At 47.5% G+C, this 12,164-nt stretch overlaps 1 protein-coding gene across 1 annotated transcript; it reads left to right on the top strand.

Annotated features, from left to right (window-relative positions):
• Nucleotides 1-149: 149 nt before the first annotated feature.
• LOC307086100 (uncharacterized protein) lies at nt 150-11,309 on the top strand (the record flags this gene model as incomplete). Its single annotated transcript, XM_079751152.1, has 18 exons — nt 150-1,877; nt 2,634-2,766; nt 3,234-3,354; nt 3,441-3,545; nt 3,632-3,722; nt 3,820-3,975; nt 4,700-4,753; nt 5,979-6,070; nt 6,334-6,462; nt 6,811-6,907; nt 7,018-7,084; nt 7,343-7,473; nt 7,796-8,031; nt 8,346-8,408; nt 9,574-9,817; nt 10,089-10,178; nt 10,328-10,516; nt 10,771-11,309. 18 exons carry the CDS (start codon nt 150-152, stop codon nt 10,978-10,980), a joined length of 3,936 nt encoding a protein of 1,311 aa, XP_079607278.1. The 3' UTR covers nt 10,981-11,309.
• Nucleotides 11,310-12,164: the final 855 nt, after the last annotated feature.

Raw genomic sequence — 12,164 nt, forward strand, 5'->3', positions numbered from 1 at the left:
GCCGGAAATTTTAATTTGCACCTGCAACTTTCAACGACTTTAAAGAAGGCTGCATATGCCAACAGCACCTGCCCATAGTTCTGTTCTCCAGAGTGACCTTCTCATCACTAGACTACTTTCCCCAAGTCTACTGATAACCTGGATTCCAGATGATGCGGACGGACAGCAGAGGCCGCAGTGCCTCCCCCCATAGGATAACCTACAAGTCTGACTTCCACACCATCAAATGCACCTTCGATGGCACCCCTCCACACGAGCACACCTCTAGTTGCGATTCAAGCCAGAGTGGAATTCCTACTAGCCTGTCCGATCCCATGTTGTCCGACACAACCACCACCACCACCACCTCCTCCGACAGCAGCAGTCTAACCCGGAGTAGGATCACCACCAGCATGGGCACCAAAATCCGAGAGAACATCTTCCTTCAGATGGACAGCCAGCAGCTCAGGCAGGATGGGGGCCTTCTCTCAGAGACTTGCTCCGCCCTCCTCCTCCTCTCTCCCCATCCTCCTCGCTCGCAGCGCCAGCCCTCGCCTCTGCCACAGTCCAGGCGTTCCAACCAGCTCGTCTCATCTGTGGGCGCCCTGGGCAGCAAGTCCAGCCTCTCCAGCCTGGACTTTCCCAGTGTGACCGCCAATATGCCCGTCAAGCAGTCAGACCAGGAGATAGCCGACATCGACCGGGCTGCGCTGGCACAGACGTTCCTGGTGGCACGGAAGCTGTTCGAGACCAAGGTGGCTGAGCCGGGAGGGGCGCAGAGTTCGAGGTTGAGCACTTTCCGAGGCAGCAAGGAGTTGTTGAACGATGGAGAGGAGGAAGGTAGGGGAAATGTCAGCCAGGTGGAAGACGATGAAGAAGCGTCTACCACATGTACCTCAGAGGATATCTTCCCTCGAGGGCTTCAGTCTCCATCTCTGAGTTCCTCAGCTGACCCTTTGTCTGAGGCAAACAATTCGGAATCCTTTCGCCCTGCCTCTGTCTCACCTGAAACCCGTGAACCCTGTTTGACCCCGAGTGACCTCTCAACCTGGCCGGAGCAGCCAGTGAGAGCAGAGTTGGTGGACGTGAAGAACGAGTCATCGGAGAGCGACGAAAATGAGGAGGAAGTGGCAGAAGGAGAGAGGAAGGATGAGGTTCTCCCAGCGATTGATGCCAGGGAACAGCGTGTTGCAGGAGCGGCGATGGATGCTGTGGAGCCATTGGTGGACGATGTGTTTGAGGAGCCCAGTATAGAGGCTTCCCCAGGACTTCTCTCAGCACCTCTGTTGGTGGAACACAACATGGGAAAAACTTTGCTTTTACAAGAAGACAGGGCGGCGATCATCTCAGGAGATAATCATAACCTGCAGGACTTCCCATCTGGCGGTGTATCTGAGGGAGAGAGTTTGTCTGACATAACGGGGAGGGACAAGTACCGGCAGGCAAAGGAGTGCAACCACGAGGAACAGGGAGAGACCAGGGAAGAAGACACGCCATCCAGCACAGGAAATGGAACGATGATTGCCATGCAAACCAAAAGGATTGACGAAGAGGAAGAGAAAATTGAGATGGAGGAAGAGAGGTTTGACGGGGAAGGCCACTTGCCGAGGGAGGATAACGAAAAGGGGAAACAGGGGGTTCAGAAGGGCACTGAGATGACCGATGAACAGAGGGAGACTGTCGCTGAGGATCAGATGAAGGCCGACCTACATGAGGAGAGTGCTGAAGGTGAGCCCAGGGAGACGTGTGGGGACCAGAAGTGTGAGGGAACGGCTGGTGTACTACACGGAGACGAATCAGAGGCTGCATCGGTCCATGGGCTAGAGAACAAGGCTTTCACCGACGACAAGGAGAAGGATTCAAAGCGAAGGGTCCACTTCTGCACAGCCCCCATCACGGTAAGAAACCATGAACATTGAATGCAAAAAAGCGAACTTTTTCAAATGATTTGGAAAGCAGCTCAGCGTCCAACTCTTTACACTTCATAGATGTGTGGAGCTTAAGTCTGTACCTGCTGATGTCTCAATCTGTATAAACAGAGTTGTTATCCCAGAGCAGTGTTTTTTGAATCCATCTGTGGAGCAGGCCAGGCAAGATCATACTTGCATCTGTGACTGCATTTGGCTCGGAGCTACAGTAGCGTAAGAGAACACTGAACATTCTTGGGCGGCTGGGTGGCTGTTTTTGTGTTGCCTCTGTGTGTCTATGCTGTGTTGAGAATACTTGTGAATCGCCCCATGGTGAAAGGGAGGGAGGGTGGCAAATCTGCACTAGCTGTGTTATTTCGCTCATTCCTTGTCCATCACCCATTGGTGGACCAGCCAACAATAAACAGTGGATGGTCGTGGCCTCGGCAGCTTCTCCGAATTGTGTGAAGAGAGGATGCAAGCACGCACACACAACCCCATCCAGCTAGCTTTGTGCTGTCCGGTTATTCTTGAGGAAAAGATCATAAAGGCTAACTTTATTTTATTTACAAGGGTTAGTGTAGTGGTTGATGTGTTTGACTCTCAGGCTAAAGGTCAGAACTCTACTGTCTGCACTCTACCAACATACCTGCTCAATAATGACCTGGCATGGTACATTTACCTTGTGTCAGATGAACCTCATGTTAAACCTCCCCTGTCTCTTATCTTTGTCAATCCGTCCATCAGGTGTACAATACATACTCTAACGAGACGTACGACCGGCACAATGATGACATTGACCCAGTGTCCGCGTCAGCAGAGTATGAGCTGGAGAAGAGAGTGGACAAGATGGATGTCTTCGCTGTGGAAATAGAAAAGGGTATGTTTTATTTAGCCACCACGACTAAATGTGTATGGGTGGATGGTATTTTTTAAGGTGCCTACATTTTTATCATTGGAACCCCTAACCCCTAGCTCCACCAGTTGACCTAGAAGATACCCTTTTGGTTTCTGTTCTTTATGCTATTCCTGGCCTGTTTGATTGTATCCTGTGCCCTAATCTTATCTCCACATTTTTACCTGAGGCTGAATGAATTTAATGTCCCACATATAATCCCACACTCGACAAGTGGATGGTTGCAAATGCAGTTTCTACTATCATTATCTTCTCCTCACCTGGGAGATTAAGTCCCATATCTAATCACCCGTGATTGGAAACTAGTCAGTCAAGTAATGAGCCACCACTTCCCCCTCAAGCAGCTCTTTGCTTCCCTCTGATCTATTGGCACAGTTGGCAGTGGTGTGTGTCTTAGGCCTGGTGTTCACCTCTCTCTTCCCCCCCCCCAGAGGAGGACGGCCTTGGGATCAGCATCATAGGGATGGGCGTGGGGGCCGACCAGGGCCTGGAGAAGTTGGGGATCTTCGTCAAGAGCGTGACCGAGGGAGGGGCTACGCAGAAAGATGGAAGGTGGGGATAATGTCTTGGCGGTCTTCATGGTCCAATAAAATGTTAGAAAGATATTGATTATAATTGTTGTTTTTGTTTGTATTCAGCATTATGGTCAACGACCAGATCGTGGAGGTGGACGGAGTCAGTCTGGTGGGAGTCTCCCAGATGTTTGCCGCTACTGTTCTTAAGAACACATCTGGCCTGGTGAAGTGTGTGGACTTCCTCTGCTGTCGCATATTTATGGTTAAGCGCCATGGTCCATGACTTTAACAGGATGCATTTTTCTCTGGCGTAGGTTTTTGATTGGCAGAGAGCGGCAGGGGGTGGAGAGTGAGGTGGCACGACTGATCAATGAGAGTCTGGAAATGGAGCGATCCCCGAGAGAGGTGCGTCTCTCTCACAGGAGGAGGTTTACCCAGGGGTACTTTCAGTTTGCTCACATTGGTCTCTCTGGGTCTGTCCAACGGTCTGTCTGTACCCCAGAGGGAGGATGACCCGTCAGACAACAGCCTGTTGGAAGAGGAGGAGGAGGAGCAGGAGGAGGAGGAGGAGATAGAAGAAGAGGAGGATGATGAAGAAAATGATGTGTCCACCCTCAGCGGTCTGGACAATCATGAGATCTGCATTAAATACCAGCAGGTAACCCCAAACCTGGCCACGTAAACATCTTTGACCAAACAACGCCGAAACAGGTTTTTATATTAAATCACATCACATGTCTCCATCATGTCATAGAATCAACCATTTATTGCATGGAATGGTGATGCACTTCAGCTCGGAGGAATTGTTTTCACTCCTTATGGTGCTCCCTGCTGTAGGATTTATATATAGTAAATCTACAACATGGTAAACCAGCATTTAAAGTATGGGAGCAACCGCAGGGAGCACTATACAATCCTCAACATGGGGTCCATCAGGTATCTCAACCTATCTTGTAGATATCATACAGAGCAGAACCAAAGAAGGTGGAGGCTCGGTTGGTGTAATCCAGCTCAGCACATTCTGCAGAGTTATGTGTGAGAAGGAAGGCCTTGAATTGACCACCTATTGGTGTTTGTGTATCTGATAATACAATGTTGGCTGTCAGCTGTTGGACGGCGCATGACTGGTGTCCCACCAGAACCAATTACACCCGTTATTGATCAAGTTCTGCAATGAAATTTCAGAAATTCTAGCAAAGGCAGGTTTTTATTTTCCCCCCCAACAATCAAAACAATTTTGCTGTTAATTTCAATTGAACAACAAATATGATTTTCTTTCCACCTATATAGTCTACCTCCTGCTTTGGGACGACTGTTCATGCTTTCTCACTTTGTAAAGTCACATTTATCCCTTGATATATTTTCTGCCACTTTCCTTCCAGCTCCATTCAAAGTGGCAGAGCAAGGCGGCTCAGCTCCGAGACGCCAGGGAGAAGGTAGGTCGCTCTGCTCGCTGCAGACCCACAGCCCTCCAGGTTTAGAATCGGGCTGACCCATTTAGCTCCATACCAAACGGAGGGGGAAAGGACGCGGGCCGACCCACCGGCGCCCACATTCCAGCCCTTGTTGTGGTCACCGTTCTGACATAACTGGGATCTGGGAGCGCTCAGTGGAAGCCCCGCTCTCTCTCTCGTCAGTCCGTCAGACCGCTGGACCCCTCCAGTGATGAGGACGCTCATAGTGGAGGATGCGTGAGTGTGAGAGGGTTTTAAAGAGCCACTGAACCCAATGGTTCAGATGGAACTCAAACAGTGATTTAAAAGAAAATGCTTTTTGGGCTGAGAGATTTAGGAAAGAGGGGTGCCTGATCCCTATGGTTACGGCGCCAACTTTATGATACTTTTTCAGTACAGTCGTTGTGAAACTGTTATGTAAGTGTTATAATGAGTGATGTTGTATATGAAATGCGCAACACACCGTAGAGTTAAACTATAGGTGTGCGAGAAGCCTAACCCTCACTCAGACCTGGACATTAAGTACATCACAGCTCAGACGGAGCTTCACCATCAACGCACACTCTAGGATTATGCTATTGTGTTTGGCAAGCCTTACCCTCTGACACAGGTAAATAAATAAAACAGACTGAGCTTCACTATTAACACACACTGTGACTTTACACAATAAGTATCCGAAAAGCTCAACTTTCTGTTGCATGCCGCAGTCAACCACTGCCCAGACAGAGCTCCACAGGTCCACTCAAACCCGGCTGCTGAACGCGGATTACGTAGGCGGTACAATTTTCGCCCCCGGTACAATTTTGGTGTGACAGCGCCCCTTGGTAACGCAGTTAGTTTGACACTACGGTTTATCAATCGCTTGTTGTGGGGCCAGGATATTCCAGAGGTGTATGACTACCAGCTGAATGGGTCAGGATTAAACACCCCTATGTCCTCAGAATACCTGTGGACGTTATTGAGCAAGCTGCAAGATTTCATGGAAATGGATGTTATTTTAAGTGGTTAGTGCTGAATGAAGTAACCCAAAGGTTATTGAGACTATAGCCCACTGATGAAAGCCCTTACACTTCTAGCATTATGAATGTCACAAACTGGGTGTCTTTAGCGATACTATTTGGATTTCTTAAGTGTCCTCCAAAATAAAAAATAAAAATCAATATAATATATTACTCTCTTCTGTAATGTTCTTTCGGTCCCTCCTCAGCTGGGGAAGCACCAGGCAGACTGGGAGAGCCAGAGGATGGAGTTGGAGCAAAGGGTGGAGGATGGAGAGGATAAAGCCCAGAAACTAGAGAAGTATGTTCTATCATACCTGTAGGATGTCACACAGTGCTAGGGTTGTACCAAACCCGTGCTTAGTACGGCATACTAACGTGCCGAGTAATGGTTTTCATTTTATAAAGGCCACACCCATGACATCATGTGAGTTAATTAGAACATTGTGGAGTTATATAATTCAGGTTAAGTTGGATGAACATAATGTGATTCAGGTTAAGTTGGATGATTATGGTGCTTAGGTCATTGTTAAGAGACTCCACCATCCCTCTCTCTCCTCTCAGGTATTGGCAGGAGGCTCAGACCCTGTGCAGGGTTGTAAGCCAGCGATTGGCTGATGCACAGAGCCAATCGGAGAGTCTGGAGATTAAATACAGCAAGGCCAAGAGACTTGTCAGAGAATACCAGAACAGGTAATTATCAAATCTTCAAACTTAATATGCTGATTATTGTATTACTATATGAGAATTTTGGGAAAGGACATATACACGCATTTTATATTTTATTAAGTCTTTTTTTAAATATGAGAAGTCTACTTGAGATCTGAATATCTTTTGTAATAGAGCCCTGATACAATGACATACACATACAATATCACAAAACGATTATAGAGGCCAATACATCAATCACACCCTTCACAAATATTGCCAGTTATTAGGAATCGGCATTTTAAAGACAAGCCGTCTCTGGTTAAATTATTTTATACAACACCTGTGTCGCAAAACATGAGCCGACAAAACGTGGCCATTATTCTCCTGAAGGTTGGATGAGGGGGAGAAGAGGGAAGCGGCGCTAAAGCAGGACCTGGAGGAGAAGGACAGGAGGCACACGCAGAGTGTGGAGCGTCTGCAGGCCCAGGTGAGAAGGAGAGGCTTGTTTAGTTTTGGACGCCCTCCGTGAACTCACTCAGCATGTCGCATAATGGCAGCAGTTCCTCAGTGCTCACCAACCCATGGCGCTGTCCCCAGCTCGCACAGCAGGAGAACCACCAGGCAGCGTCTGAGAGGACTCCTTCCCTGGATTCTTCAACCACAGGTACGGTCGGTAGCTGGCTGTGTTGATGGCACCGCCTGCACAGTCACATGCTTACTGACTGACCTCCCAGTGAGAAGCACAAACGTAACTTTTTCAACAGAAACTTCTGAGTAACACATTCAATTCACACATTAACATGTGTCATTTCCACATTTTATTTCATCCCGTGTCCAGCAGTAGAGATTTTTTCCACTGTAACCTATTTTGTATTGGCTGTAAAAACGTTAACGTAAATATTGTGGTGTGTGTGTGTGTCAGGTCCAGTATGGTGTATCCCTGACACGGGACGCCTGGACTCCAGCGCTCTGAGGGCCAAAGCTCAGCTGGCCCAGAAGGCAAAGCGGCACCCGCCGTCGCGGGACAAACTCAGAGAGAGCTTCAAACAACAAGTGAGATATACACATTAACGACGATATAGACGAGGGTGGCACGTGGCTCAGGAGGTAGAGTGGGTTGGCTGGAGTGTCGAAGTGTCCCTGAACAAGACTCCTAACACTAACTGCTCCCGACGAGCTGGCTGTCGCTTTGCCTGGTTGACTCTGCCGTCGGTGTGTAAATGTTTGCATGAATGGCTGAATGTTAGGCAATGTTGTCAAGCGCTTTGAGTGGCCATTGGTTAGAAAAGTGCTGTATAGATGCAGTCCATTTACCATTTACACAACGTTTATGCCACCTTGCCAGACACACATTCTCTATTCTGTCTCCCCGCAGACGAGAGAAACCGCCCCGCTCCACGACAGCCAATCGATGCCCGCCCTCGCGTCGGTGAAGGCGGGGCCTAGGAGCGGCCTGACGAGCACCTCCTCCACCTCGGCTCTGGGCCCCCACAGCCTCCCCGCCTCGGCCCTCACACCCAGGACCCCCGTCTCCGAGGACATCACCCCCTCCTCCTCCTCTTCCTCCAAGTCGTCCGCGAGGAAGCTCAGACGGAAGTTCCCTGACTTCAGGTATGGACGCCCTATACTGTCTTGGTCGTGGTAACTAGCTGATTTACCTTTTTTTTCTGAAATTCTTTGGTTCTGTTTATGAACCAAACCTTTCCATCGTTAAAAATGTCTGTTATGGTTGCTAATGGGCAATAAGTATATTGCTTAATATTAGGCGAGCAGAGCTTGATACTCAGCGTGGTGATCACAGGACTGTTCATTAGACTCATTTATGGACACCAGTCCACCCATTCAGAGGTGATTTGGTCTCTGGTGGACTGTGTTGTCTTCCCACGGGCCGTGCCTCACACCTGTTCTGTCTGCTCCTCCTACAGTGGCTTCCGGAAGTCCCTGAGCAGAAGGAGCGTGAAGATCGTAACGAAGTCCTCGGATAAACGGTACAGTGGTGTCTCTGCTGAGGGACAGTGGTGTCTTTGCAACGCAGATTACTGTTAAAGAAAGATCTAGCTATGTGATTGCTTTTAGATATTTCAGCACATAAAAGTATCTTGTTTGTGTAAATCAAACGGCATCAGAACTGGAACTGAATTTGGCAAAACAAGCATGGATCTCGACTTGCTGTGAAGGCTGCGATGTTATACAGGCTATTATTAGAGTTCTGAATGTTGACCCACTTGGGCAATGTGACTTCAATCAACTTTGTCTGCATTGTTTCTTCTCAAACAAGGTCTCTGTACATGATGAACAAAAAAAAGATTAGACTTAAAGCTACGGAACCCTTCGGAACCCGTAAAGGGACGTGGGGTAAAAAAAAATTTAGTATCTGGTGTGCACGAGAAAGCATCTGGTGCGCTCGAAAGTATCTCGTGAGCACGACAAAGTATCTCGTGCGCATGAGAAAGTATTTCGTGCGCACTAGAAAGTATTGTACGCATATCACTGGCAGTGTCACTGGCACACACACACACACAAACACACACACACTGCCACTGATATGCGTTTGATATCTGGTGCACACGAGAAAGTATCTGGTGCGCACGAGAAAGGATGTTGTGCGCACGAGAAAGTATGTTGTGCGCACGAGAAAGTATGTTGTGCGCACGAGAAAGTATGTTGTGCGCAAGAGAAAGTATCTTGTGAGCACGAGAAAGTATCGAACGCATATCTGTGTGTGTGTGTGTGTGTGTGTGTGTGTGTGTGTGTGTGTGTGTGTGTGTGTGTGTGTGTGTGTGTGTGTGTGTGTGTGTGTGTGTGTGTGTGTGTGTGTGTGTGTGTGTGTGTGTGCGCGTGTGTTTGTGAGGGGTAATGTTTGTGTGCGCATGTCACTGGCACACACACACACTGCCACTGATATGCGTTAGATATTTTCTCGTGCGCACCAGATAATTTCTTGTGCTCAAGAGAAACGTTAACAATTTTTTTTTTTTTACCCCATGTCCCTTTTTACGGGTTCCGTATAAAGCGGCCGTTTCCATTGTAGTATTTTTATAAATAAAAGGAGCTGACGGCTACTAGAACACCATGTGACAGCCTAAGTGTTCCAGGACTATGGCGTGTCAGACATTATTAGATCATTTTAATATTTGATTGAATGCGTTATAGCTCTAGCCGGGGAGGTTCCCAAGGCGACCTGGCAGTTGACCCCAGGGGCGTGTCTCCGACGGGCTCCATGAGCACCACCCCCTCCTGCCTGTCCTTCCCCTTCCCCTGGTTCGGGGAGCGGGGGCGGGAGAAGGGAGGGTCGGGGGGGCAGCAGCAGGAGGAGGAGGAGAGGTTCCGGGAGAGGCTCCGCTCGGTGTCCAGCACCAGCCTGCCCTACCTGACCACCAGCGGGAGGGGAGAGCAGGTGAGAGGGGAGCGGGGCGCAGGGCCATGTGTGGTGGGGCTGCAGCGATGAGCTCCTAGCACTGAAAAGCTCACGGATCATGTACATTGAATTTCCCTTGGGGATCAATAAAGTATAAATCTATCTATCTACATCGATCTCACTTCACCCTGCTGATCTGGGAATTGCATCATTCGTATTTAATTCATCAGATAAATAAAGAAATACAGCACAGGTTCAGAGGTGGGACACATGCATGTAACACAGGTGTGTCTGTGTGTGTATGTTCTAGACGAGTGTAGGCACCTCCAGCTTGGCGGATCTTGTATCCGATCACTCCTTCCCTGGATACTCTCACAATATCACCTTTTCCTCCACTGAGGTGAGTCTGTCTCACCCCTCACTCCCTTCCCCTGTAGTACTTTTCCCTGTAGACCACTGCCTTTCTCCTCCTTCTCCTTCCTTCATTCTTGACACACACGCACCCGAAGGGAAACGCATCACCCATTCTAATTTGTACTCTGCCCGCAGACTCTGGACAATGACCCGGTTCCAGCACACAATAACAACCAATGGCAGAGCCGCCCGCTCCTGGAGTGGACCACCCAACAGGTGTGTCTGTGGTTGATTGGCATGAACATGGACCAATACGCGGCAGAGTTCACTGCCAAGGGGGTGGATGGAGAACAGCTGCTTGGCCTGGACAGCGAGAAGCTCAAGGTTTGATCTCTTTTCGACAAGTTCCAGTACTTATTTTTGGATCACATAAATACCAAGACATCAAAAATCTAAATATTTGGATACATCTACTCAAGGACATTTTCTCAACATATATTCAAGAATTATGATTGGTCAGTTGTTAGCTTCATTTACAAGAGTTTTTAGAGTCTGAAATATGAATAAAATATTACATGAGTAAACTTGGTAACGTGTATTCTTTGAACCTCTTTTTGTTTTGCGGGATGGCGGTGCAGGCTCTGGGCGTGTGCAGTCAAAGCGACCGCACGGAGCTGAAGAAGAAGCTGAAGGAGATGAGGAAGAGTGAGGAGAAGAGTCAGAAGGAGAGAGACAAAAGACTGAGGAAGGAGAAGGAGAACAAGCCGCTGGAGAAGGGGAGCGTAGCGACGGACAAAGAGAAGTCGACCCAGAGCAAGAGGGGTGTGAGGACGGAGTCGCTCTTGTGAGACGAGCTCGTCTGTTTTTAAAGTACGCTCCACACTAAAGGAGCTTACATTCTCCCCACCAGCAGGTGTATGCTGTGTCTTCATACACACACACACACGGGTTCCATTTTAGTTTTGGTTGTTTCCGCTGCTATTGTACTGCTTAACTTTTAGATTTGAAGACGGTGTCTTTTTAATTGAGCTTCGGACCAAAGCGAATGTTTGAATCAGCACTTATTCTACCACAGTACAAAATATGATTTTGTGTGTACAGCTCTTGTGATTGCTTTGTATATGTTAATAATAATAATGTTTATCTTTAGACTTCGCCATTTGAATGTAAGTGTTCACGTTGAATGTATTTTTATCTGTGAATAAATATTTTTCTAAACTACCACTTTGGTGCAATGTTAAATAAGCAGAGAAAAAAATAAACCAATAACATTTCTGTAAATACATATTTCTGAGTAAAACCGTTAATAATTGCAGCTATTGATTACATTGAAGTGATTGAAAATGCTATTGTGGGTTATGAGGCCAGATTAAAAAAAATCTGGCCTGCTAAAGATGTCCGAAGCTTGACCAAAGCTGCTCAGTGAAAGTGGTTATACCAGGAAGCAGGTAGGGTTTCAGCATCGTGCTGATAGATGTCAACAAGTAGACTGTTGACTTCTGTTTTGCATATGTATGGTTTGATGACGATCATTATTATTATAAAACATTTATTTTAAAAAGTTATATAAATGGTAGCTTTTTACACCAGTTCATGCAGCCGAGAAACAAAATGTTATTTCCATTTGTTTAGTTTGAAGTGGGAATTTACAATGAGTATTTCCACAGTAGTGATGTAGTTGCAATGTCTCCATGGTACAAAATAAAGGGTGGGCTGGGGTCAAGGGATAAGAGAACATGAGTAGACTGTTTGAAAAGCAATCACTTGAAGTCTACTGCATTTGAGAAAAGGACATTCACGGATCTCTCATTCATTTGGAAAGAGTCTTGCTTTGCTCTTGTGGCCTGTCGAATGTGTAACAGCAAATACTGCTATGAGAGAATAAATAGAACAAAATCTTCTAAACATTAAGAAAAATATACAAACACCTTTAACCCCCCCTGACCCACACATGTCACTCGGCAACACAATGTATAGAATGTACAAAACAAGCCCCGCCCCCTCCCCAGGCTGTGAAAGACAGTAGTTGTGC

This window comes from Pollachius pollachius (assembly GCF_949987615.1).
Source record: "Pollachius pollachius genome assembly, chromosome: 14".
NCBI lineage: Eukaryota > Metazoa > Chordata > Actinopteri > Gadiformes > Gadidae > Pollachius > Pollachius pollachius.